General features: G+C 54.4%; 2 protein-coding genes across 4 annotated transcripts in view; one reads left to right on the forward strand and one right to left on the reverse strand.

The window, feature by feature from the left end:
* Nucleotides 1–167: 167 nt before the first annotated feature.
* On the reverse strand, nt 168–25,734 carry RRBP1 (ribosome binding protein 1). Of its 3 annotated transcripts, XM_057403051.1 has the most exons (24): nt 25,595–25,734; nt 18,437–19,141; nt 14,211–14,359; nt 13,901–14,023; nt 12,787–12,939; nt 12,127–12,245; nt 11,200–11,353; nt 9,922–10,060; nt 9,415–9,602; nt 9,199–9,236; nt 8,631–8,721; nt 7,801–7,893; nt 7,382–7,474; nt 7,199–7,279; nt 7,010–7,099; nt 6,508–6,600; nt 5,075–5,146; nt 4,792–4,887; nt 4,345–4,428; nt 3,240–3,329; nt 2,163–2,246; nt 1,605–1,703; nt 874–1,017; nt 169–623 (listed from the first exon to the last, which is right to left on the reverse strand). In XM_057403051.1, the coding sequence occupies exons 2-24, from the start codon at nt 19,119–19,121 to the stop codon at nt 585–587; spliced, it is 2,997 nt and encodes a 998-aa protein (XP_057259034.1). In that variant the 5' UTR covers nt 19,122–19,141; nt 25,595–25,734; the 3' UTR covers nt 169–584. The 3 variants fall into 3 exon arrangements, with proteins under 3 accessions (XP_057259054.1, XP_057259034.1, XP_057259045.1); XM_057403071.1 differs by lacking the exon at nt 874–1,017 and having other exon boundaries at nt 168–623; XM_057403062.1 differs by lacking the exon at nt 3,240–3,329 and having other exon boundaries at nt 25,595–25,733.
* Nucleotides 13,892–27,486, forward strand: part of LOC130595998 (baculoviral IAP repeat-containing protein 5-like) — a 121,916-nt gene continuing 108,321 nt past the window's right edge. Inside the window, exon 1 of the mRNA XM_057403208.1 lies at nt 13,892–13,896. The gene's annotated coding sequence lies outside the window, so the exon portion shown is untranslated. The remainder of the gene's footprint in view (nt 13,897–27,486) is intronic.

Below are 27,486 nucleotides of genomic sequence, written 5' to 3' on the forward strand. Positions count from 1 at the left end.
AAAGCTGGGGGCTTCTTCAGTGCTGCCGGGCGTGAAAACTCACACTGAGAAGAAGCAATCAACAGAAAACCAAAGCAGTGGCGAGCTCTCCGCTACCTCACTTTTAATTGCATCGACACCTAGCAATACAAAGAAGCAGATGTGCCGAGAGCCACCCGTCATGGAGCGGCTCCCTTCCTTCCGCGGTGGGTCTGACTGTCACGCTTCTTCCACTCCCAAAAGAACCAGGAGAAATAAACCAAGTAAGAACAATAATTGCACTGGTTGCTGTACAAACACAGTCTTCCCTTTTCACACATTTGTGGGCTCTGTCGCGACAGGAGGGGGAAGCCCCGGCGCCCATCCCGACATGGCCGGAGCAGGTCCCCAGGGGCCAAAGGCTTGTATAAAACAGTATGAAGATTTTCTTACAAACAGGGTTTTTTTGGGGGGGGTGTATGGTTTTTTTAAGTTTCAAAACTAGGTTTTGGGTCACTAATGGCTTGTATCTTTTATCTACAGTAAATTCAGCATATATTTTTATCTTTAGGAATGTGTAAGGCATTTTGGTAAGTCGAACAGTTAAGGTCTAGGTCGCACGCTCATCAAACTGAAGTCCCTTCCTTTGAGCTGTCCTCTTGCCCCTGGAGAAGGAAAACAGAGGTGAGTGACTGGGCTGGGTCTCAACCTTCTCCTCATGGCAGCTCAAGCATCAAAGCATTCCACACATGGCCCAGCTGCCTTCTAGGCAGGGAGAACCATGACCACTACCATGTGTGGTCCCCCAAAGTGGCACCTTGCCTCTGGTTTGAAACCATTGCCCGACACAGGCTTCTTCCCCCTCCCCGCCTCCACCAGCATCAAGGTGGGGATGGCCGTGGCCATCACAAGTACCGTTTCCTGAAGCTGTTCTTTCAACTTCTTCACCGTTTCTCTCTCTTTGGCCAGTTGGTCCTGGGTGACCTTCAGTAGCTCCTGTAGTTTAGTCGCTGCCTGGCCCAGGTCCTTTGTTAGTCTTTTCTCTTTCTCAAGTCTTTCCTACACGGGAGCCAAAAGAAGGCATCTGCCTCAGCCTCCCTTTGCCATCTGGTGATCTTCCCCCCTCCAAAACACCTCGGGTCATCTCAGGTCTGCCTTGCCCACAAGAGCTCCAAGCTCCGTCCTTGCCAAAGGGGCCAGGCATCACCCCAAACAGCTACATAGAGGTCACTCTGAAGACGCCATGGGCTGAGATAACCTCATGCTAGCAGAGCAGTCTCCCAAAACATGACAAGCACCTCCCTTATCTTGGCCAATGTGATGAAGTGGCTGTGACTTGCACCCTGCTGCCCTCCACAGACTGGTTTGGGTTGGAAGGGACCTTAAAGCTCACCCAGTTCCAACCCTCTGCCATGGGCAAGGACACCTTCCACTAGACCAGGTTGCTCCAAGCCCTGTCCAACCTGGCCTTGAGCACTGCCAGGGATGGGGCATGTTGGGAGTTCACAGCCAGCCCCAGGTAGAATGCTGCTTGCAGGGGAGCCATCTACCTTGCCCCACCATCCCCAAGAATGGGAAATGATACCCTTAGTCCTACTTAGACATGGCTGAACACCAAGCGCAGGAGAGCAGGGCAGCCAAATCACCTTGAGATGCTGGGCCTCCTCTGTGTCTGCAGCTCCTGCGTTTTCAGCCAGTCTCAGCTTTTCCAGCTCTGCTTGCAAACTGCATGCTCTGCTCTGGGCCTGGAAGGGGGACACACAGCACACAGTGGCAGTTACCTCCTGCATCCTGCCCTGTACATCCCCTGCACCCCTGCCTCTGGTGAAGGGTTAAGTCATACAGCCAGGGTTGGATGCGAAACACAATACATTGCTTTTGCTGACCCAGCTTGTACCAGGAGGATGGCACTTCTCACAGCATACAGCATGAAACCCAGCTAAAGCCCTACAGGGACAGAGCTGGCAAACCCCTCCTCAGGGGGACTGGGAGAGGGGCAATTCGAGGGGCCAGCACTGCCAGCTTTAGCACAGCTCCTGCGGGAAGTTCTTCAGATGTGTGAAGGAATGTGGCAATGCCCGATGTGGGGACAGGGATGAGGAAAACTTGCAAATTAATCCTTCAGATTAATTCCTGGGCTTCATTAGCAGCCAAGAACCCACCAAGGCTTTGCAAACCCTTGAATCCTCCTCGCCTGCACCTACCTCCTCCAGCTCCTGCGCCAGCTTCTGCCGCAGCACTTGCTCCTTCTCCACCAGTGTTTCGTTCTGCTCCAGCTGGGTTTTCAACTGTGTTAGGAACAGGGGAAAAAAGAACAGAAATAAGACTTAAAATGACCCAAGAGATGAGCCATGGGGACATCATCAAGAAGTGACACTGCCAAGAAAGCTGGGCTAGGCAGGAGAAATGAAAACAGCTTTCCCAGGGCACCAAAGGGCAATAGGTACAGGACCCCCCTCTCTGCACAAAACCTGAAGAGGCTGATGGCGAGCCCCAGGCTTGGCTTTGCATTGCAAGTTCTGCCTGCTCCTTGGGCAGCACCAGGTGGGACCTGGGACAAGAGGCACCCCATAGTGGGGGATCCCTGGCAGTGTCCAAGGCCAGTCTGAATGGGGCTTGGAGCAACCTGGTCTAGTGGGAGCCGTCCCTGCCCATGGCAGGGGGTTGGAACTCCATGAGCTTTAAGGTCCCTTCCAACCCAAACCCTTCTGTGATCCTACGATTCTATGACCCTGGCAAGTCCCCATGCCCAGGAGAAGGCTCCACACTTAATAGGATTAAATGGGAGAGATAGAGCCCAGCTCGTGGCAGCTCCACCACCAAGAGGCGATAGCTGAAAGGGAATAGCTGCTGCTGCTGCCCTCAGCCTGGTTCCAGTGAGATTTATGGAGTCTCTGTAATCCTAATCCCCACTGGCTGAGAAGGGATCCTGGTGCAGCTCTGTTGGGGTGCCTGCTTCCTCCAAAGAGACCCAAACCCAGAAGGGCATCATGACATGGCAACGTCAGCCCAACATCGCAGCATCCACTGCCTGCCTCCTGCTAAATCCTGCCAGCCTTATGCTGTGACAGAGGGCTTCCAATGGGAACAGTGCGGTGACAGCCAGCTGGTGACGTGTTCCCAGAGGGAACAGGACATGTAGTCGACGGGACGGGGGTACACAGGACAGGAGACAACACAGCCGCAACAACAGCAAAGGCACGTGCAGTTCTCCATGCGGTTAGCGACGGTGAGACGGGACAAGGGATGTGGTTAAGGGTCAGCGGTCTCACCGCCCTAACCTCGAGGGGTGCAGGCTCGCTTGAGTCAGCTCGTAACCCCACTACTCCATCCTGTACATGGCTCTTCATCTCACTCAACTGCTGCCTGACCTGGAAGGAGGACCAGCAAGCCTGGCTCAGTTGCACATCCCCACACCGCAGCCATTACAAGACCCACAAGGACCTATAAAGTTTTCCAGGGTTTTTTTCCTTGCACATGAGCTGAAATGTTTGGAAAACCACTTGTTTCTGCTAGACACGGGATGGTGGTTTAAAGCCGCTGCTGAGGGTTTGCACTAACACGGTTGAGGTGTTCAATAAAGCAATCGAGGGAGGGTGGCAGGTCCCATTGTGCCATCAATCACAACCAGGATGGACAGGGAGGCAGCTTGCCCAGAGAAGCTGTGGCTGCCCCATCCCTGGCAGTGTTCAAGGCCAGGTTGGACACAGGGGCTTGGAGCAACCTGCTCTAGTGGAAGGTGTCCCTGCTCATGGCAGGGGGTTGGAACTGGGTGAGCTTTAAGGTCCTTTCCAACCCAAACCAGTCTGGGATTCTGTGATCTAATGAGATCAAGGCTAATGATGACCTCATGCCAAGAGGCTGCACTGACCTGCACCATAGCAGTTGCAAGGCTAGGAAGAGTCATTTTCCCAAGAGCCAGTTTCCCAAGGGAAACTGTTCTGGCTCCGTTCTGAGCAGCTCTGCAAGCCAGCAGTACTGATGAGGATTTTAAAAGCCATCTCCTGAGCCTCTTACAATCAAAGTATGGATTTAAAACCAGGAGCCCCCATGGTTTTATCAGGTCTGCTGGCTCTTCTGGCCCTATATCCCAGCCCTCTTCCCCACTTCCATGCAGAAGCCCAGCCCCATCCTCCAGTTCCCTGAGTGACCCCTACATGTGCTCTGCACAGCCTCAGCTTTCCCATGCAGAGGTGGACGGATGGATGCTAAAGGCACCCAACTCTCTGCCTCAGGGTGGTGGTGGGGTAACCAGTGTCCAGCAGTGGGGTGGCTGCTACACGCCATACACGTGAGCCTTCCTGCTCTCCCTTCCTTCCCACCGCCATCACTGGAGGAGAGGCAGGCAAATAGAAATCTCCTCCTGGGTCCCAAACAACCCCTTACCAGGGCCAGCTCCTTGCTCTGCTTCTGTGTTTCCATCTTGGCTGTCTCCAGCTGCTCCTTGGACTCTGACAAGAGTTGCCTCAACTGTCAAGGAAGAACAGAGAAGTCCATTCATGCACTTGGGTTTGGAACCCTTTGGCCCAAGGAAGCATTTTCATGATGGAAAATCTTCCTATGGAGCCCAAGAATCACAGACTCATGGAATGGTTTGGATGGAAGGGACCTTAAAGCTCATCCAGTTCCAGCCCCTTGCCACAGGCAGGGACACTTCCACTAGAGCAGGTTGCCCCAAGCCGCATCCAACCTGGCCTTGATTGGATTGGTTTTCTCCTGCTTTGCAAAGCTGCAGATCCCCAGGGCACTCCCCCCATCCCAAAAGCATGGATGGGCAGTGAGTCTGGCTCAGAAGAAAGAAGCATTTGAGAAGGTAACAGCCGCCACACTTACCACTTCAACTTCTTTTGTGTAGTTTTGGCGTTCAGAGCTGGCCGTCTTCAAGTGAGTTTCCAGTTGTGTTTCCAGAAGAGAGGTGTATTCCTTTAGCTGGATTAAAAGGGAGGAAACCAGGAGAGAGTTGACTGAGCTCCAGTATCTGCCAAACATCCCATGGTCCAAGGCCGCCTTCCCCAGGACAAGACAGGTGATGGACCCGAACCCAGCCCAAGCACAGGATGCATCCATCTGGCACCTGCACAGGGACCTTTTCCAGTACCCCCAAAAAAATCCTTACCTGATCTGTGCTCTGCAGATCTGCTTTCAACTTCTCCACCATGTCTTCAAGGGATTTCAGTTGGAGCTGCGACTAAACCAGAAAGGATCAGAGAAGGTCAGCGAACAACACTTCACATGGACACTGAGCACACCAACCACTGTTCCATTCCCACTTCATCCTGCACCCGAGTGTGGAAGAGACCTGACATCAAAGCGGAGCTCCACAGCCTGCACGGCAGGAGCTCCAATTCTCATGGAGGATGAATCCAACAAGCCCAGGCTGTAAATCGTGGAGCGAGGCAACAACTTTTGCCTGCAGGACTTCAGCTGGCTGCAGTTGGCTTCCAACACCCCAGAAACTGGCACCAGACTCGGCGCAAGTTTCCTACTGAAAGTGCCTTTGGTTTGGAAACAGCAAGGCAGACTTTCCAATGAGGTGTCATGGGTTTTGCGATGGAAAGCAGCCAAGCATGGGGTTTGCATTTAAACCTGGACTGCTTTGTGGAGAGGATTCAGCCGCTGAGCTTTCGGGATAGGAGGAATTCACCTCTTCTCCACAGAGAGGCAGGGCTGCTCTGGGACACGCTCTCACCACCAGACGTTCATCCCATCACGCACACCACCAGCGGCCACGTCATCCCGGTGCAATCCTACACCCCCTCAGCAGGAGCCAGCAAGGGCTGAGGAACCAAGGACCTCTTGTACAAGAGCTCCCCCCACCACCTCCCCGCAGCCCCAGTTAACTCCAGAACCCCACGTGATGGATGGGGAGCAGCCAGACCATGGAAAGCAGCTTCAGCTCAGCTCAAGAGGGAGGAGGCAACTTAGGTCTGCTCTGCAGAAGAGGCGCGGCCAGCCAAGTTCTCCCAGACTCCAGCTAAGTCACGAGAGCTCACAGAACTCCTGGGCAACAACAACAGCTCTCTGGCTCTTCTTTAACCAGGAAGAGCCGTACCCAGAGCTAGACACACAGCTGGACCCAAAACTATGTGCAGAACGTGGCTTGGACCTCAGCTCCTTCCTAAAGGCTCAACAAACGCCAAGGTCAACTGGTCTTGAGAGCAAGCCAAGTCCTTCTGATAATGGGAGTTCAAGAGCCCTGCACGAGCTCTCCTCCCGTCACACCAGCATCCACCAGAAGGGCTCAGCCCCATTTCCAAGCATCCAAGCTTGGATTACTGAAGCAGTGCTGTGGTTTCCCAGCTACCACGATGCCTGAACTGGGGAGCTGTCACCATTCCTCCAGCTGCACTGGCAGGGTCTAGGCACACACCAGAGGGAAAAGAGGCCTCGCTCCTATGTGAGGTGGGCTTCTTGTCTCCTGGTTTGGTGACAGGAGAGTCCCTGTGTCCTAGAGCTTAAGACTGGCAGGAGCAGTCAGTGCCATAATCCCATTTACAGCCAGCAGCCCGTCTGCTCCTGTAAGTCCAGCTGCTCAAGTGACAAACCCACCTTCTGGACTTCCTCTTCGGATGCCATGAGCTTTGCTTTCCACACCTGCTCCTCCTCCTCCACGCTCTTCTGCAGGTCTCGCAGCATCCCTTCCTGTTGGCAAACCCTCAGTGAGCCCACACCTCCTCCAGTCCTCCCCAAGCCGAGCAGTGTCAGGGCTGGAAGCTCTGGAATACCCAACACCCTCCAAGGATTTGGGCCAAACAAGGAGTGACAGAATTAGGCAGAGCTAGGGGACCCCAGCTCCTTAACTGGCTCAACCACCCTGCCCATCAGAGCCCTTGCTGTGCCACATCCCACCACCACCAGCAAGGTTTCCAATGCAATTAGGCTGAAGATGAACTCAAGAACTTCATGTTTCTCCTATTCCCCTGTCTCAATAGCAAACACAGCAGCCCCCCAACGTACTGAGGGATGCCCACAATGAGCCTGAGCTGCCAGGAGACCTCTCAAGAGGTATTCTTAGTGGCAGACCAACAGAGCACAAAGGGCTGTAACCTACCGTCTCTGCAAGGATAGTTCTGTACTGCTCACATTCTGCTTGTAAAGTGCTTTGCGCTTCTTCTGCCTCTTTTAATTTAAGTGCTGAATCCTGAAAAGAGAGGGAAGTGATGGAGAGGGAGGTGAGGAAAAGACGTGAGCGACCTTCAGGTACTGCCTCACCCCTTCACTTTCCAGCCCCTTCACTCACTGGGGGCTCTGCGGTAACTGTTTGCTGCTTTAGCACATCCACGGCCTTCTCCTTAAACTCTTGTAGCCACGTGTCATAATCCTGAGTTTGGAAAAGAAGAGGACAAGGAAGGAAAAGGATGCTCAGATGTATGTCCTTCCCACGTGGTGGAGGCTAGAGGGGCCTGAGCCAGCCCATGCCTACCTGCTGCAATGACACGGTGACACCGGGGAGGGCTGAGAGCAGCGTCTGCTTGGTTCGTGTCTGGAGTGTGTCCAGTTGTTGGGCCAGCTCTTCCTGTAAGAGGGACAAACTGGCATGGGATGGAGGTCTTGGGTGCCTCCGGTCCTGCTTTCCTGTGCTTACAGGGGTGAGCTGGCACGGGGAAACCAGCCAACAGAGACCACCATAGAAACATCCCTTCCAGATCGCCTATCTTCCCAGTTCCCTGACCAGGACCTAGCAGGGATACGTGGCCCTCAAGACAACCTTTGGAGAAGCTGGCAGGAGAGCTGGGCCAGCACTGCTCCCAGGAGAAGAGAGGCAACCCAGGGCAAGCGTCTCTGGTGGCCTGGGGAGGCTGTTTCCCTTACAACATCACCAGAGAGAAATGCCGGGCTCACCTTTGTTTTTGTAGTAGCCAGTAGTTTTTCCTCGCATGCCTTCTCCATCGTGGTCAACGCTTCCATCGCTTTCCAGTTCTTCTCACGAAGGTCCTGCCAAGACAACACACAGAGGGCAATAAGGCACACGTCATGCCCAAGGCCACCAAGCTGCTTCCTGGCACTGAGGAGGATTTGAAAGCCTCCACTCAGGAAAACAGGCATCAGCTCATCCCTGGCAGTGTTCAAGGCCAGGTTGGATGGGGCTTGGAGCAGAGCTGGTCTAGTGGAAGGTGTCCCTGCCTGTGACAGGGTTTGGAACTGGGTGAGCTTTAAGGTCCCTTCCAGCCCAAACCAGTCTGGGATTCTATGATTCCACTGCCCACATGTGCCCCCTTCCCTCTCAATCCCTGTCACGGCCCAGGTGATGGCCTTGAGGGAGCAGAGCAGAGCTGGATGGAGGCAGGAGCTCTAGGAGTAGCCCTCAGGGTGCCTAGAGAGGACAGAGGCCAAGCAGAGGGCCTCAAGGTTGCCTCCACACAACTATTACCACCCTGTAGTAGAGGAATAAGGAGCAGAGGAGCAATGAGGTGTGAGGGACCCTTGCTCAGGGATTGCCGATGGGACCCTGATGGGGTAGGAGCTCCCTGGCTTACCAAGAGAACAGGGGACAGACACCCGCACAGCCTGACAAGGGGATTCCTGCTCTCCAGCAGATGAGGCAATGCCTCCGGTGCTCCGCCAGGACACACCATGGAGCTTCGATGGGTTTGTCATTCAACCCCTAGAGATCTCAGGTTTGGAGGAGTAAACTGTGAGAGGCAAAAGCTGAGCCCGGCTCACTCACGTACGTTGTTTTTCATCTTCTGTTGCTCCACCGCCTCCCGCAGCCCTGTGGCTTCCCTTTCCAAGGACAAGAGCTGCTCTGTCTTCTCCTGGAGCCTGGAAGGGCAGGATGCAGGAGTGAGTCTCAGCATCCACCACCCTCCCAGGTAGCAAGGTCCCAAGATGGGGACCACAGCCCTTCCTATCCCGGTCTGCTCCAGCATCTACAAACAGCAGGAGGAATCGGACTAAAAACCACAGCCATGGCCATGCTGGAGCAGGATCTGGCTTTCTACTGGGTTATCAGCAGTAATGGAGTAGCTGGCTGTACACCCAGGACAGGAGGAAGAAGCAATCTGATCCAAAGGCCAGAAATTCCAGCTTACACAACCAGGACTGCTCCTGTCCATGGTTCCTTAGGCTGAGACAGCTCTGCATTTCTAAAGCATCATCCTACTATCTTGAGTAACCAGTCTCAGCTACTACCTGTCAATCTGGGGCCAACAGTGGAGCCAATTAGTACTTTAAAGCCCTGGGAGACATGGACAGCAAAGTGGAAGTGCCATAGCAGTCTCCACGTGCACCCAGACCCACCTTGACTGCAGCTGCTTCATTTCTGCTTCATTGGCTGCCTGGAAGAGAGAAAGCACTTTCGTTACCTCTCCTAGGCACATGATGCAGGTTCAGCCCTTCCTGCAGCATCCCGGAGCAGAAGATAACACAGGTATCGTGTTAACACAGCGCAAAAGCACCTGCTTGAGCGGTGTCACCCCCTCCCCTCCTCCCACCCCATTTAAACAAACACACAACCTGCAAGTCTCTGTCTTTTTGTGCCTCCCTCATCTGTCCTGCCTCCAGCAGAGCTTCAATGGATTTGATCCTTTCTAGGAGCTTTGTGTTCTCCGAGCTGGCATCCTGCAGTCTCCCCTTCGCATTGTCTAGCTCCAGCAGCTTGCTTTTAACTTCTGCTTCAGAGCTCAGCAGCTTGGCCTGCAGTTCTGTTGGAGGAAAGGGTGGGAAACAACGTAAGATAGGTGCAAACAAATCTGGAGGCTCCCCACCCTGCCCTGCCCAAGTAGGACTATTGGCCAAAGAAGCCTTGGCCATGGATGCTTTTCAGGACGCAGGGATGCTGGACAGCCCAGGAGAGAGGCACCGGAGTGGCATCCATATGAGCATGGACCAGCCCCGTGTCTTGCTCACACTGATACCAGGTATCCTAACTCAACCCTGGGTCTCCTTGTCCCACCGAGCACCCAGCCCCAAAAGCTCTGGGTCTGCTTCAGAGCTCTCCCTGCACCAATCCAATGTCCTCACCAGCAATGCTCTGCTGCTGTCCTTTGGCCTTTTCTGCATCTGCCAACAAGCTTTTGTAGCTGGTCTGGGTTTTGCGGAGCTCATCACTTACTTCATCCAGCCTCTTCTGCAGCATCGTCTCCACCTCCCTTTGGGAAGCCTATATGGCAGGAAAAGAAGGCTTTTGTTGCGTGCCAGGTCGAAGCAAAGCTCCGTGTGTCACATAATGGTATTTTTAAGCTGTGCTTCAGGGGTTTAAGTCATCTTCCCCCCTGCTCCCCACTGTGCACGAAGCATCTTGCCTCGTGCGTGGGTTTTGTCACTGCCAGCCCTCAAGTGGGAAGCAGACAACACCCAAATGTCTCAGTTCTGGGCCAAGACCATGGGCATCCTCTCCTCTGCTGCAGCTCTGAAAAGCCTCTGAAAGCACAGAGGTCCTAATGCACAGCCCAGCAGAGAGAGGTGCTGCCATGGTGCTTAGCAGGACGGAGACACCCAGCCACGTGTTTCCACAGCGGAGGAATGTTCTGTGCTGTTTCAGCCAGGGAATACTTGCTTTTTCCATCTTAGAAAGTGGTGAGGAAGCAGCCTGGACAAGGCAGGCGCTTCAGGGCAAAGGCAGAGGAGGAGGACAAGCGTGCTGCAAACCAGCCACTCTGGGGGTATGAGTTGCACCCTTGCAGATGCAGAAACACTGCTTTGCATGGAGGTGATAGAAGGTAAACCAGCAACCCCGTCTCTCTCTGAGGGATGCTTCCAGAACCACTAGGATAGCAGGACTTCTCCGTTCCTTGAGGTTTTGACCCTGTATCCTCAGCTCAGAGCCTCAGAAGAGAAGGTTCAGGGGAGATCCTAAAGGAACTGACAAGAAATCTGGAGAGGGGCTTTGGACAGGAGCCTGTAGGGACAGGACAGGGGGAATGGCTTTAACCTGACAGAGGGGAGATTGAGATGAGACATTAGGAAGAAATTCTTCCCTGTGAGGGTGCTGAGGCCCTGGCACAGGGTGCCCAGAGAAGCTGTGGCTGCCACATCCCTGGCAGTGTTCAAGGCCAGGTTGGATGGGGCTTCAACCAGGGCACTGTACTCCCAGGGCTTTGCTGGTGATGCTGCACCAAGAGCACATTGCATGTGACAGACTAACAGCAGGGAGGAAATCAGGAGGTCTGCAATGCAGCCTGCTTTCCAGCCATGGACTCTCATCTCCCTCCAAGTGCTTCCCATGTTCAAGCCCACAAATCCCATGCAATTCAGCCACCATCTCTGTGAGGGGAGTGGGTTTGCTGGCGCCTGCCTGACCTGCAGCTGCTCGATCTGCTTCTCTGAGGCCAAGGCTTTGATCTCCCAGCTCTTCTTCTGCTGCTCCTCCTGCTGCAGCCCCTCTGATTTCTCAGAGAGCTCTTTCACCAGCTTGGTGCACTCCTGCCGCAGCTTGGCCAGCTCAGCGTTTTGCCTGCACCAACAGAAGCAGGGTTAATGTAGCCCATAGGCCAGCCAAGCACCTCTGATGTTACCTAAGGGGGAAAACATCCTCCTGTGGGCTTGAATCAGGACTTGAAACTTCCCAATGGCTGTGTTCCCTGTTTCTAGTCCATGCCTGGTCCTTGAGGGAGGGGTGGAAAGAGCTGACAAATCCCTTCTCCAAAGCCATGTTTCAATCACAGGAGACATTCCTTTCTCATGAGGTAGAGGACACAAGGATCTGTGTTCCCAGACACAAGAGGAAGCGCTCTGAGCAGCTGGAGCCCGCTCTGTAATTATTTGACCGCTGTTAATCACCAGCCATTCAAGCTTCCTATAAAAAGGAGTGTGAAATTCTTCTACCTGGCTCCTATTTGTTCTGCACGCACCAGGCAGCCCTCAGTTCTCTGCAGCATCAAAGAGCCAGCTGCATTTGTTCACGTGTTTGAGAGTACAAGCTCCCCTAAGGTGGGAAGTGCCACGGTGCCTTCTGGTCCCCTCTCCTTCCATCCGCTGCCTGTTGGGTCTACCATCAACACAGGTGACTCCAAAGCAGAATAGGGTTCCACTGCCCTTCCACTTGGGAAGAACATCCTTGTTTCCCCTGCCAGCCCCCAAAAGCCATTTGCCGAGCTCTTCCTCACCCTCTCCTCTAGCTGGCCTGTCTACAGAAGCAAGGAAAGGGGGTGACCAAGTGTAATGGACAGCCAAGCCCAAGGTTTGCCAGAGGGCAGCCCTATGCTCTGCCCCCCATCCCAACCTTACTTGCTTTCCATCTGGCTGGTGGCCTGGTTAAGGGCATCCCTCAGGATGGAGTTCTCCTGCTGCAGTCGGGCCAGCTGCGTGTTGGGGCCATTCTCCAGCTGCTCCTGCAGCGTCCGGATCTAGAGAAACCCAGCAGGGGTTAATGCCACCACCAGCCCCTTTGCCCTCCCTGTGAAGCCCACACAATGAGCAAGAGGGACTGGCAGCATAGAGGGGATGTCTACTGATGCTGTTGTGACACCCCATGAGGATGCTCCCACATGCCTCTTCTCCCTCAAGCACCAAGGTCCAGGAACATCACAGAACCATTAGGGTTGGAAGGGATGGCTGGAGATCACCTTCTCCAGCCCTCCCGCCATGGCAGGGCCACCTACGGTGGGTTTTGAATGCCTCCAGAGAAGAAGACTCCATGACTGAACCCCTGGGCAGCCTGTTTCAGTGCTCTGCCACCCTCACCATGAAGTTCTTCCTCTTGTTGAGGCGAACCTTCTTGTGTTTTACTTTATGCCCACTGCTCCTCGCCCGATCGCTGGGTACCACTGATAAGAGGCTGGCACCATCCTCCCCCCCAAGGCTCCGGTCACCTCGCACCCCTCAGTGTTCTCCAAAAGCCACCCCAGCAGCCAGAAGCTGCACGGAGGAGCAGAGCGTGGGGCTCACCTTGCCCTGGAGCTGCTGTGTTTCGCTGACGTGGTCCTGGTAGCTGGCCTGCATGCGCGCCTGCACCGCGGCAAGCTCCCGCTCGCGGGCCAGCAGCTGCTCCTTCAGCTTGCCCTCCACGGCTCCTGCCTTGGTCCGCTCGGCCACCAGCTCCTTCGAGGAGAGGTCACCCCGTTAGTCCCCAGCGGAGGAGATTCCCGCTCTAGGGATGCAGGATGGGTGGCTCCTAGCTCAGAAGACTTCACAGTTTAGCCCTTCCAGAGCTGCCCCCCTGCCCAGCTGCACCGTTTAGCACTTACATTTCCTCCTGCATTTTGTTTTGGGCTCTGTGGCCACTGGATGCCACTGTTGTTCCACATTGGGGCAGCTAAGAGAAAGGAGTTAAGACAGCCTGGAATTGGATTTCCTCTCCCTCCCAGGATCAATAACATCACATAAAAGTTTGGGGAAAAGCTGGAAAAGTAATACCGAAACAACAAAAACACAACCAAAAAGGCACCCTCTGCCGCCTGACCAGGCAGGATGCTCTGCTGGCTGGTTGGGCAATGCTGTGCTGCTGCCTTGTGTGGTCTGCAAAAGCTGGGGCTTATAGCACAGCATGGGGTGGCTTTGCCCTCTCCTCTCCTGCCTGCAGGCAGATGGACTCACCACTGCCTGCGTCTGCCGGGTGCAAGGTGCTGAGTCCACCACGGTGGGGTCTGCACCCACTTGAACACCCGAAAAGAGGCGTAGGCAGGGGGCTGAGTGAGGGAAGGGGGCTATAAATACAATCAGGCTTCCTGAAAAGGGATTGATCAACATCTTCTCAGCTCAGGGGATCAAGGCAGAGACAAGAATGGATTTGTTTTCCTCTCTAAAGCAGCGCAAAGCTGCATCTTTTCCATGAGGGGCTTTGCCCCCCTTCTCCCATGGCTGCCAACAGGCACTACGCTGAGGCTCTTTGGGCTGGATCAGGCCCAGGAGAAGAGGTCAGGGGAGAAAACCGCAAATGGGTGGAAAGCCAGAGATTCCCCTGGGCTTCACCTCCAAGGGGGATGAGATGCAGGAGGCACACGGTGAGCCCCGACCAGCAGAGCCCACACCAGGGGTGCCAGGAGGACCGCGCAGCCCTTACCTTGCTCAGCTCCCGCAGCTTGTTCTTGGCTGCAGCTGCATCCTCCTGCTCGGTGCTGAGCTGCTTCTCCTTCTCTTCCAGCTGCCGTTTCAGGACAGCAACCGGGTCTCCCTTCTGCGTGGCCTGAAGGGAGGCACGTCAGTGGGGACCCCCACCTCCAAACCCCTCCTCTCCATCCCACACGTGCAGGATCCTGCCCTCTGCGCCAGGGGAAAACTCAGCTCCAAGACTGACCAAGGAGATGGAGGTGCCTTCCCTTCCCTCCCCTCCACAGCTCCCAAGGCTTGGAGAGCCCACGTGGCAGCCCTACCGTGTGCCAAGTGTCCTGGACGATGCCCGCCTTCTCCGTCAGGATCTCGATCAGCTGCTGGGCCTCCCCCTCACTGAACACCATGCTGCTGATGGTGGACACAAGCGTCTTGTAGGGCAGGTAGAGGGGCCCGTCTGAGTCTGCAGGTGCTAGGGAGGAGAGAGGAGGGGTTGGGACCACTCAGGCCAACAGCACTGCTGAACAGCAGCATCTTGGCTGGCTTCAGTCCCACAACTGCCGTTTCAAACCAGCATCCACACAGATTTCCAGCCAAGTTTGATACCTCTCTAATTGAAAGCAATATGATAAGGGGGACCTTATTGCTCTCTAGAACTGCCTGAAAGGAGGATGGAGCCAGGAGGGGGCTGGGAACTGCTCCCAAGGAACAAGACATACGAGAAGAGGAAACTGCCTCAAGCTGCACCAGGGGAGATTCAGACTGGATATCAGGAACAACTTCTTCCCCAAAGAGCAGTCAGTTATTGGAATAGGCCACCCAGGGCAGTGCTGGAATCACCATCCCTGGAAGTGTTCACAGACCGTGTAGATGAGGCCCTCAGTGCCATGGGTTAGTGGTGGCCTTGGCAGTGCTGGAATGGTTGGACTGGATGAGCTTGAGGGTCTTTTCTAACCTGGTTGATTCTGTGATTCTATACTGGGCTGCATCCCCAGAGCGTGAGCAGCAGGTGGAGGGAGGGGATTCTCCCCCTCTGCTCTGCTCTGGTGAGAGCCCCCCTGCAGTCCTGCACCCAGCTCTGGGGGCAACAACACAAGAGGGACGTGGAGCTGTTGAAGTAAGTCCAGAGGAGGCCACGGAGATGCTTTGAGGGCTGGAGCAGCTCTGCTCTGGAGACAGGCTGAGAGAGCTGGGCTGGTTCAGCCTGGGGAAGAGAAGGCTCCATGGAGACCTTAGAGCAGCTTCCAGTGCCTGAAAGGGCCAACAAGAAATCTGGAGAGGGGCTTTGGACAAGGGCCTGTGGGGACAGGACAAGGGGGGATGGCTTTAAACTGACAGAGGGGAGAGTGAGATGAGACATTAGGAAGAAATTCTTCCCTGTGAGGGTGCTGAGGCCCTGGCACAGGGTGCCCAGAGAAGCTGTGGCTGCCCCATCCCTGGCAGTGTTCAAGGCCAGGCTGGATGGGGCTTGGAGCAACCTCGTCCAATGGAAGGTGTCCCTGCCTGTGGCAGGCGGTTGGAACTGGATGAGCTTTAATGTCACTTCCAACCTAAAACAGTCTGGGATTCTACAATTCTAAGTGATGGAGATGATAATCACCACACACATGCGCTTCTTGAGCCAGCTGTCACCTCTGCCTGGCATTGCTACTGGTCCCACCACCCTGCCACCATCCTCCATCGAACAGAAGGATTCCCAGAAGGAGCTGGGCAGGCTTTGCCAGCGCCAGGGAGCAAGGATGTTCTGGGCATCAGAAGCACCACGATACAACTTTGCTCAGGGACATCACCCAGTGCAGCAGGGCTGGTGACGCAAAGCACAGCAAGGTCAACTCCCACCTTTCACCAGGCAGGTTTGTTCCAGCTCTTTGCTAAGCAACAACACATCTCCAACCCTTCCCTGACCCTTCTGCTAAGCCAGGAAAGCCAAGGAGCATCAGGGGCGATGATGCTGTTGTAGGACCACAGTGCACACAGTCATGATGCACAGGGGGTGCTGGGCAGTGGTTTAGGAGCTCCTGCACAGTGTCTCTGGCCCAGTGTGCTCATTTTCCTCCAGAGCCTCTAAAGCCGTTAACACCAGGGTCCCTTGAATGCAGAGCTCAGACCCTCCCAAGGACAGAGAAGGATGAGGTGCTCCAGGCATCAAAGCAGAGATTCCTCTGCAGCCCTTGGAGAGGAGCCCGTGCTAAAGCAGGTTCATCCTGAAGGACTGCAGCCAATGGAAGGCCCCACACTAGGGCAGGGGAAAGGTAGAAGGAAGAAGGAACAGCAGAGAGGAGTTGTTATGGACTGACCACAGCTCCCATTCCCCTGCTCCACTCAGGGAGGGGAGGTAGAGGAGTCAGGAGGGAGGGAGTGAAGTTGAGCCTGGGAAGAGGAGGGGGGGGGGGGGGGGGGAGGAAGGTGGTTTAATTTTGACTTGGTTTCTCATATATTTTAAGGGGAAATAAATTAAATTAGGGTTTTTTGTAGACAAGGCCCCCAGTGACATGGTTTAATGGTGGCCTTGGCAGCGCTGGGGAACAGTTGGACTTGGTGACCTTAAAGGTCTTTAACAACCTTGTCGATTCTATGACTCTGATACCCATGTAGAGCCTGTTCTGCCTGTGACAGTAACTGCTAAGTAACTGCCCTGTCTCCATCCTGACCCACAACCTTCCCCATCTTATTTTCTCCCCATCCTGTTGAGGAGGGGAGTGAGAAAGCAGCTGGGTGGGCATTGGGCAACCAACCACGGTCAACCCACCACAGCAACAGAGCAGGAACACCTAGCAGCATTAGCATGCACTGCTTGCTCCTGGTTTCTGGTAGATCCATTTGGGATAGCAGCACTAAGCCCTATCCCTCGCATCCAGCCTGAATCTCTCCTCTCTTAGTTTCAAACAATTACCCTCTGTGCTGTCACAACAGGCCCTGCTAAAAAGTCTCTCCCTGTCTTCCTTATAGACCCCTCTCAAGAACTGAAAGGCCACAATAAAGTCTCTCTGGAGCCTTCTCTTCTCCAGGCTGAACAAGCCCAGCTTTCTCAGCCTTTCCTCAAGCAGAGGTGCTCCAGCCCCCGGAGCATCTTTGTGGCTGAAACAAGAAGCAGTCACCTGGCAAAACCGCCATGGGCAAGCACAGCAGGGACGAGGGGTCTGAAGAGCCACTTCTCAAACCCAAGGGAACATAGGAGACACGGATGGCCCTTGCATGGAGCCCATACCCGGGAGGCAGCACCCCAGATCCAGTACCACATCTGTTTCATGGGAGAGCTTGGCTCCTGCTATCACAGATACAAGGGACATGAATACAGGCTAACCACTTGCAAGCAAGTCTCTGTGTGATGAAGGAGGCTAAAACCAAACCATACAAGAGAAAAATACCCCAAGATGCTCTTTGTGAGCTTTTCCATCTGTTTCATGTCCCTGAACACTTTGAACACACATTTTTATCTGCCACGGGATAATCTGTTGCTTCTGCCTCTGAGGAGGAGAAACCACAGCTGCCAAAAGGCTGCCCAAACTACCTTGGTCGAACTGCAGCCAGCTTCACGGCACAAATACTGCTGAGAGCTTTCCTTGGGAAAATCCCACAGGACCACCTAAGACATCACTTAAGACACACAGGATCGGCACTACATACTCAACAGAGTAGATGCTCGGAGCAGACAAAGAACTCCCAACTTAACAAGTGCTGAAAGTTCATCTCCCATTCACATTCCCTCTGCTGCTACAGCTTGGATTTAGGACCATGATTTCCAATGTTAGAGAGGTACAACCCTGTATGCACATGCCAAACCAGCTATCTCCAACTTCCCCAACACCACCATTGCAATACCCTCCTGTAGTTGCTATTCAGACCACTTAAAAGCTACGTGGAGATGGCCTTTAGCAAAATCCCCTCCTCAGAGGAGCAGACACAAAGGGTTTAACACAACCTTGGAGACCAGTGGCTGCAAAACATCCTGCTGAATAGTAGGCCCTCTTCCAAAACATGGGAAAGGAAACTCTAGCAGTGACCCTGCTCCCCACAGAAGAGTCATAGAGCTCCTGTGTGCTTTTAATAATCAGGGGTAGTAGGGGAAAACACCTCGTCTTGGCTTTGCACCCAGGTGTGCAGCACCTTGGCACCTGTCCCCTCTCATAGGATAGGTACATGCACCTCCTGGTCATTCCCAGCGTGCAGATGTGCTTAGAGACCCACAGCACAACAGCAAATCCAAGAGGAACCTATAACTCCAACAACTGTGTGCTGGACCAAGGAGCTAAGCACCAAATGGGATGTGCTGCAGGAGGCAACACATTGCAGAGTGAAAATGAGTCAATAAACTCTTTATTTCAACAATACTTTCCCTAGAGAGAACTATGATCTAGATAGGCTTCTACAGCCCATCTTTCCTTTGGTGCACATGAGCCATGTCACCAGAGACAGCCTTTCTACAGCTGCCCTGTTTCCAACAGTGAGGAACGAAGAGATCTCAGAATGGGATAGCTCCGTTTTAACAGCACCAAGATGTGCCGCTAGCTTACTTGATGGGGATATACGCAGAGGAATTTGGCCTTACCTGGTTCGCTCTTCTTCTTAGACGAAGCCTTCTTCTTGACAGGTCCATCATGCTTCTGCTCCTCATGGGTTGGAAGAGCATCAGTTTTCTTGATGGCAACAGAGCTGATGCCCGGAGGAGCACTTTGCTGTGTGCCAACTGGTGGCACAGCCACCACAGGCACTTCCTTAGGGGTCACCTCCAAGACAGGAGAACTTTTGGAGACACTGACAGGAGGCGAAGCCACCACTGGGCTAGGAGCAGGCTCTACCTTTGCAACCTTCTTCTCCTTCTTCCTCTTCTCCTTAGGTGATACAGCAGGTTTCTCCTTTTCCTGGGGGGCCACTGGCACCGCTGCAACTGGAGACTCAACAGTTACAGGCTCAGGCACCACAGCAGGTTCAAGAACCACATCCTTGGGAGAGTCCACCACTTCCTGAGTCACCTGCTGCTCCGGGATCTTTCCATTAGGTTTCTCTTCCTTTTTCTTTGCTTTTCCTTTTTTCTCAACAGGTTTCTCTTTCTTCTTTTTCTCTATTTTCTGCTGCTGGGTCTTCTCAAGTTCTTTGCGTTGCTTGGCCAAGGCTTCCTCATAAGACGTCTCCTTCATGGAGAAGGTGGACACCAGGAAGATCCCAATGGCTGATATCACCATAAAACCTCCAAAGACCATAACACCCAGCGTCTGAGGATCATACACATCCATCCTGCCTTATTCTTCTGTGCCTGCAAGACATCAGAACAACAGTTAGTGGGGGGAAAGAGATGAAACAGTCTCTGTGCAGGGAGTTTCGTAAGGACATCTGTGTCTACAAACAGCACCACGGACTGAAAAGGCTGCAACAACCTCCAGAAGAACCAAAGAGAGGGAATTAAAGAACAGGGATGTGGAGACAGCCATGAGCAACTACCTATTAGTCTGATGGGATGGATTTGCATGACCTCAGGCAATACCTGCAGCCCTGTGGCAGGTAAAGAGCCTGTTTTCAGACTGTCTGGTGCAGTCTGGCCAGGACCTGGGCTCTCCCTGGAGCATCTGTCCTTGTCATTGCACCCAGACACACATCCAGGTCTCAACTTTGGAATCAAACTCTGCCCTGGAAGGAGAAAGAATGCATAGCCTTCTCCCTTCACCGCTTACACCCTGAGGCACTGCTGGCTTCTGCCCAGCCCGGGGAGGAGGATGCGGGGTGACCACATCCCGCTGCAGAGCTGTCCCCAGCAATGAGAACCACCCCAGCAACGATGCTGCATGCACAGATTCCACACAGAGAACCAAGTCACCACCATTTCCTTAAGATATAAATACCAATGAAAGTCACAAGTTCAAGCTAAAACACCCCAAAAGGATGGTCGTTAGTTATCTCATCTCCACAGGAGCTGCCTGCAGGAAGAAGTGAGACTTGCAAAGCAAGTGCTGGATGCAGAGCTTCTCTTTCTACTTCTGCTGTTAGCTGGTGGGTAAACCAGCCACAGGGTCCTTTCCTCCCTCCTCTCCAACCTCAGGTTTTCCACCTGTAATGGAGCAGCAACGGAGACTCTATCCCCTGTCTGAGATCTGTCAGCCACACATGGAGAATGATGCTGCTATCTCCACTCTTCTCAACTGCTAGTTGAACCCTGTCCCGAGTTTCAAAGCCAATCTCTTATCTGCTGTCCCACTCACGTGTTCCTCCCATCAGGGCATCACCTTCACGTGGCTGCGAGGTGGCTCCTGAACCCCAGATGCTGGAGTCTGGCAGTTAATCTGCAAAGGGGCACTTCCCAGGAGGTGCCTGCCTGCGGTTTCTTGTTATTGTGCCTCAAAACAGAGTGCAGAAACTCCTCGGCTATCGCAAGTTCCCATCCCCACACTTAACTGCAAACATGATCGCATTTCCTCTTTAGGAGGCTGTGGGTTGAGGCGGGAGGGAGGGGTTGGAAGGGGAAGAGGCAAAAAGAAGAATAAACCCAAGGAGATCAGCATCTTTTCAAAACCTCAGTGCTCTCAGAGGGACACCTTTACCTGTCCAACTGACGGAGAAGGGAACCCGCAGCCAATCTGCAGCTCAAGGCTGCTCATGCAGCAAGGGGGTGACAGTGCAATGAAAAACTCTCCTCCAACACCCAAGCAGAGCTGGAAGGGGCTGCAAAGTGGCTGTTTCCCATTGGAGATACTGCCCTGCCCAGGGAAGGATGCTTTAACCAGCAGCCCAGCACTCCCGGCCCAACCTCTCCAACCATCCATCCAGGCAAAGCAGGAGAGAGCTGGCAGGCGGGAGGGCTGCCAGTGCCAGCTGGAACCAGCCTCCCCTGGCAGGGCCAGCTTTCTACCCCAGGGCACCACTCGAGATCCCAGCTGATACTACAGGCATCCCCACTTCACATCCGCCCCGGCTGTTTCGGATTTAAACAGCCTCAGCCCGCTGTATCCCAGCACATCTGGGGCCAAGTCACCCCCTTCTTACTAAACAGCATCACCCTGGGACAGTCCCCACCAGGACAGACAGATTATTCCTAACCTACAGAGTGGAAAGGGCTGGATTTCCTCTCCCTGGCAGTAAATACAACGCAGGGCTGGAGAACACATACCCATGACCTTGTGCTGAGTTTAGGGCTACACTGAAGCACCCAGAAGCTGTTTTAGGGAAGGAACAAGGCGACCTGTGTTCCTTGCCCAGCAACCCAGACACATCAGTAAAAGTAAACACTTCCTGGCCTCGCACCACCACTGCTTTGTATTTAGATGAGAACTTGTTGCTCCAGCTTAGGGCAAGGACATTGCCGATCACTGGCAAATGCACCCCAACCCCACCAGCTGCTACTGCCACCTCCAAAAGCAGCTGGATGGAGCCCACAGAGGATGGGAGTGGAGGAAAACACCCCAAACCTTTGCTATAGAGGCACCCAGCACTCAGGGAATGGATGAGGACAGTTATTTCACACAGAGCGGGGTGGGGAGGTGGGTGAGATGGCAGTGCCGGATGCAGCACTACACTGCCACAGCTCTCTGCCTGACCTACATCTCACCCCACACTGCTGTCCCCACAAAGCCCTTACACGCAGGGTGCTTAAGCCCCACATCCCCTCTGTCCCACACGCAGCCTCACCCAGCCCCACTGCTGTAAAAGCTGCCTGCACCTTGCCTCCTCTCAGGCTTTACAGCCAGGGCCAGATAAGGATGCAGATTAGCGTTAAAGTCCTTCCTAGCTAAACAGAGAAACCACCCAGCAACCCCTTCCAAAACAAAACCAACACAAGGAAAAAGCAGCCAAGAGCACTGACCAGCTGTGGACCTGCTGGGAGAGCTGTCACAGCAGTGATGCTTGCACGGGCCATTGGGAAGCTCCCACCATTGGACCAGAGAAACCCCGTGCTGTTCCCAAGGTGTGCCAGGAGAATGAAGAGCGAGAGATATCAACCAGGCAGCAATTGCTCCCAGCAGCACCATTAAGGCAAAGGGAAACCTTGGTCCTGTCCTGATGCTCGTGCCCCGCAGCCCACAGTGTGGGGCTGGTCCTGGGAGACCCGGCGCTGACTCCAAGGAGCAAGTTCTACCAGTAGAGTTCCTCCTGCGGTTGAGACTTGGCACGGACCAGCCCCACAGCTCGTTCAGGGAAGAGCCTATCACCTGGCAGAGCAAAGATGGCAGCAGGTTGTATGCTACCAGAGAATCATAGAACGGGTTGGGTTGGAAAGGAGCTTAAGGTCATCCAGTTCCAACCCCCTTGCCATGGACAACACGTGCTTAAATCAAACCAGCTTTGCCCTTTGGAAGGAAAGCTCTCCATACTTCCCACCTGCACGAAGCCTTAGACAGGACATGATAAAACAGGGCACCAAAGGTACCACCATTTGTCTGCTAGCGGATGGCTAAAGGATGGTTTCACACTTCAAGGTTTCACTCAACAGCCAGGCTCTGAAGAGGCTTGAAGACTTCAGCATCCTCCACTCTGCAGGACTTTGTCTCTACTACGATGCTTTTCAGTCTGATGCCCAGGCTGTTCTGGGAGATGGCTGGATGCTTAAAGGGTGCAGAGACAGCACCAGCTATCACAGTCCATGTTCACATTCGGCACTAAGCACATTTACCTGCATGGAGTTTCTTGAATAAGATCATCCTCTGCTCCTCACCCAGCTGAAACAGCGGAAATCAAGTATCTCCACAGGCAAACTCCTTCCCTAGAGCAGCTTGTTCAGGTAAAGCTTTTCACAACCACAGAACAGGACTAAGATGGATAAGTGGTTATTTATTTCGCTTGGCCTTCTCATGTAAAGGAGACAACTGAAAAACGCTGAGCTCTGACTCTTCCATTCCCATTATCCATCAAACTTCCCAACATCCCAAACAACAACCTGGGAGACCTGACCTCCCCAGCCACCCTGCACGGGCACTCACCTCTGTTTGCCCTGAGCAAACCCACCCTAAGGAAGCCAGATTAGTGAAGCACCCAGCCTTGCTGGCTTTCCAATTTAACTAACTAACTAACTAATCAAACTAACTAACCCCCAGACACGTGGTGTGACAGCAGAGGGGCCACGCTCGCTGTCCTGCTGCATTTGCCAAGGACAGCTTTGTGTCAAAAATCAGGTAGAGCCTTCTCCTGTTCAGCCTTTCCTCTTCGCTATTCCATGGAATCCATGGGTATTCAGTGTCTTTGCACTCAGTCCTCCGCCAGCCCTGGTTTCAATCAGTCAGGTCAAGCGTCAGGTGGGCAGGAGCAAAGGAAGAGACGGGTTGTGTAATAACTACAGAAACCTTAATTCTTTACACAGCCAATGGAAAAATATACCTGTTATCTCTCCTGTTCTGGATAAAAGCTGCAGAAAGGAAAACATGCTCTCTGCAAGCAGAACACTTGGTTCCTCCACAACCCAAGGCTGCATAGAATCCCAGACTGGTTTGGGTTGGAAGGGACCTTAAAGTTCATCCAGTTCCAACCCCTGCCACAGGCAGGGACACCTTCCACTAGACCAGGTTGCTTCAAGTCCCTGTGTCCAACCTGGCCTTGAACACTGCCAGGGATGGGGCAGCCACAGCTTCTCTGGGCACCCTGTGCCAGGGCCTCAGCACCCTCACAGGGAAGAATTTCTTCCTAATGTCTCATCTCAATCTCCCCTCTGTCAGATTAAAACCATTTCCCCTTGTCCTGTCCCTACAGGCTCCTGTACTTCGCCATGGTGTCAAGGTGGCATCTCAGGTTAAGGCAGTGTTGGAGAAGAGGCGATGGGGTGTTGGAGGGCAGACTGAGAGAACTGCAGAGCCCTCAGCAACACCTGCCTGTGAAGCACCAGGCTGAGATTTCAGCTTTTTCCCAAGCTCAAAGTTATCCCCCAGGCCAGCAGGGCAAGAAGCAGCAGCAGCAGCAGACCAGCTGCTGCTTGGGGAGGGCACTGCCTGGCCTCTGGTTCCAAGAAACAAGGTCTCATCTCCTTCCCTGCCCCTGGGCTGCAGCTACCATCGCCAAAGAGGCAGCATCAGGGGCAGAGCGACAGCTGGCGGAACAGCACCAAGGAGGGAGAGAGAACCAGGAGGCCTGATCCTGCCAATAGCAGTGGGAAAAGACAGCAGTAGCAACACCAGCAGATAACAGACAAGCACCAGATGCCCCTCCTGGAGCTTCTCTCTCTGCCCTGTCACAACCAAGGCAAAAATTAAACACAAATGGGAGAAGCCCGTGCGCGGATCCTGCCCGCATCCCACAGCCTCTGCTGAAACACATTTTCTGCCTAAGTGACTGTGCACTTCCAGCCTCCTGGCAGCGTGTGTTACCCTATGGAGCAACTCCAGATTGTCAACAGTTAGAGCTCCACTTAATTGAACATGTCTCAGCGCTCCATTAGCTCTTGGAGTGCAGCGGCTACGGCCACGGCCCTGGGCAGTGCTGCCAGTTCCCTCCCTGAGCCCCAGAGTGCAAAAACAGGGCAGAAGAACCATACGTATCATAGAATACTGGTTTGGGCTGGAAGGGATCTTAAAGCTCATCAAGTTCCAACCCCCTGCCACGGGCAGGGACACCTTCCACTAGATCAGGTTGCTCCAAGCTCCGTCCAACCTGGCCTTGAAGACTGCCAGGGATGGGGCAGCCACAGCTTCTCTGGGCACCCTGTGCCAGGGCCTCAGCACCCTCACACGGAAGAACATCTGCCTAAGAGCTCATCTAAATCTCCCCGGTGTCAGTTTAAGGTCATTCCCCCTTGTCCTATTGCTCCAGTCCCACTACATATGTATATATATATATTAATACATACATACACACACAAGAAGAGTGAATTAGCACTGTAACACAGCTGCAGCTTCACTAATCGCTGAGGTGGCTGTTACAAATTTCCTCTCTCAAACAGCATTTCACCACCACCCCTCATCACACCTGCTCGGGGTCTACATCCCAGGGAGCACCCACCTCTCCCAACCTCCTTCCCAGCCCTTTCCCGGCGAGTGGAGGCCGCTGCCACCACTTCTTGCCAAGAGGAACGCTGACATTTGAGGCAGGGAGGTTCCTCTATCGCGCCTGGCCACGTGTGCAGCGCGATTCCCCGGCGGGGCGAGGAATTCCCGGTTTGCCGGCGGGCAAGCTGGTGACATCCAGTTTGGAAAGATCCCAAGCTGGTATGGGGGGGGGTGCCTCTGCTGCCTCTGCTTACAGAGTCGATGCCCCTATCGGAAAGCGTCGGGCATCGCTGGACGCAGCGCTGTGGGGATCCCTCAGTGCTTGGGGGGATTTGGGGGGATGTTAGTTAAGAGAAAGAAATAAATACGGAACAACTGCCTGCGGGCTGTGACCTTTTGTAACGGCGATTAACCCGATTAGTGAATTTCATCAGGAAGGCGCTGGGGCAGGGAATGGGGCTGAAGGCTGCGGAGCAGGCGGTGATGCCCGTGGGGCAATGCCCGTCGGTAACCGGGGTCGGGAAGCCGAAGGGGGGACCGGGTTCGCCTCCTTCCTTCTTCCCTCCCCTCCCGTCCGCCCCCGCCGCCATTCCACACCGCCCTCGCCTCGGAGGCCATTCATCCGCCTGACCCCCCCCCGCCCCGCAAACGTGGCCAGCCCCCAAACCCGGGATCCCATCCCCCTCCCTTCCCCGTTCCCGGGAGCGCCGGCATGGGGGTGGATGCCCCCCTCTCCCCCCCGCTGCTACGGGGGTCCCGCCTGGAAGAGGAAGGGAAAGGGGAGGGTCCGACCGCCGCCGCGTACCCACCGGTGCCGGGTCGCGGTCCCTGCTGCCGCCGTGGCCGCCCGTGTGGAGTCGTGGCACTTTCCGCCGCTGTCTCGCCGGGTTCGGGGCCGCCCCGCCCCGCCCCGTCCCGTCCCGCCCCGTCGCTCCGCGCCGCACCGCGGGGCCCACTCAGAGCGGCGGGGCGGGACGGAACCGCACCGGACGGGACGGGACGGTGCTGGGGGTGCAGTCCCCGCGGGTGGAGGGACCCCTGCGTGCCCTAAGGAAGAGCTGGGAGAGGATGGGGGGAAACCCGGGAGCTCCCTGCCGTGGGTGGGGAGGATGATTCAGGCTCCGGAGGCTCTCCGAGGGCACCACGGAGCAGAGAGAACCCCGAAGAGGGACGTGGAGCTGTTGGAGCAAGTCCAGGGGAGGCCACTGAGATGCTGTGAGGGCTGGAGCAGCTCTGCTCTGGAGCCAGGCTGAGAGAGCTGGGCTGGTTCAGCCTGGAGAAGAGAAGGCTCCTTAAGGGGAGACCTTAGAGCAGCTTCCAGTGCCTAAAGGGGCTACAAGAAATCTGGAGAGGGGCTTTTGATAAGGGCCTGTAGGGACAGGACAAGGGGGAATGGCTTTAACCTGACAGAGGGGAGACTGAGATGAGACATTAGGAAGAAATTCTTCCCTGTGAGGGTGCTGAGGCCCTGGCACAGGGTGCCCAGAGAAGCTGTGGCTGCCCCATCCCTGGCAGTGTTCAAGGCCAGGTTGGACACAGGGGCTTGGAGCAACCTGGTCCAGTGGAAGGTGTCCCTGCCCATGGGAGGGGTTGGAACTGAATGAGCTCTAAGGTCCCTTCCAACCCAAACCAGTCTGGGATTCTATGAAAAATCACACAAAAGGTCTGGGTTCGGATGAGAATGTCTCCCAGCCTCCACATCTTCAGCCAAGCCAAAAGCTGTATCTCTCCCTTTCCTGCACCTCCTCGGTCACATTGAGGTGCACACTCTGGGTTCTGGGCACTGACTGCAGACTGAGAAATGAATGCATTATAAGAGTGGCTGTGAGGGAGTGATAATTTGGAACCTTCCAGCCTCCTGCCACCTCGCTCCTTGCAGCCTGCTGTGGCTGCTTGGGGCACTGATGTTGTATTCCAGTAGCCAGCCATTCTCGGGAGCAGGCAGTCAATGCTGTTCTTCCTGGTTATCCCTGGGGTTTACATCCGCATCATCGCCCCTTGCACGGAGAACAAGCTGTGCCATTGAGGCCAGGCAGGGCACGGGCAGCAGGTCCTGCCCACAGCCTGGTACGTCTCGACACAACAGCAAGGAGAATAAGAGATTGTTTCATGCGGGCTGATGTGATGGAAGAAGAGAAAAAATGCGCTAATGGAGAAGCATTCTGGGCTAATTATGATAATAAGGCTTCTGCAGAGGGACCTGAAATAGGCATAAACACTTCCAGTGTAGAGTGAGCAGATGGAGCAGGGATGTGAACCCAGGTGTCTTCTGCCACCATGGCACAGCTCTCTCGGTTCCTCCTCCCTCTGCTGTGTTTCGGGGCTGTAGATGGATGTCTGAAAGCCTTGTTTGCCCTCTGCTCACCACCATGGCTCAAAGCTGGTCCACCCCACAGCACTCTTCCCATTATCCACAGCCTATTATTCTTTGGCCTTTCCCCTCCCACTTTCTAAGACCTCAAGCATATACCTCCCACCATGGTGTTTCCCTCTGATTCTTGCTGCTGATCCAGGCCACTGGGTCCTGTATTATCAGTATAATTTGCTTTCCCCCCATATCAAAGGAATTCTCCCTAACTACTAGTTCACCCAACTCCTGCCCAGAGACAGCATCCAGCCCAAATGGAGAGGTCTGTGTACCCTGTTGTTAAAACAACCAGAGCGCTGGCGATTATTCACGGTCATCCTCTCCGCTAGACAG

This window comes from Pezoporus wallicus, unplaced genomic scaffold, assembly GCF_028554395.1.
Source record: "Pezoporus wallicus isolate ANWC-B61680 ecotype Strahan unplaced genomic scaffold, APGP_CSIRO_Pwel_v1 contig_7553, whole genome shotgun sequence".
Taxonomy (NCBI): Eukaryota; Metazoa; Chordata; class Aves; order Psittaciformes; family Psittacidae; genus Pezoporus; species Pezoporus wallicus.

Excerpts from the sequence above, each read along its gene's own strand:
- RRBP1 (XM_057403051.1), bottom strand. The coding sequence starts at position 19,121 with ATGGATGTGTATGATCCTCAGACGCTGGGTGTTATGGTCTTTGGAGGT. Across the intron at positions 7,280-7,381 it reads TCACCGTGTCATTGCAGCAG|GATTATGACACGTGGCTACA; the intron begins GTAGGCATGGGC and ends TTCCAAACTCAG. Across the intron at positions 7,100-7,198 it reads CAGTTACCGCAGAGCCCCCA|GATTCAGCACTTAAATTAAA; the intron begins GTGAGTGAAGGG and ends CTCTCTTTTCAG.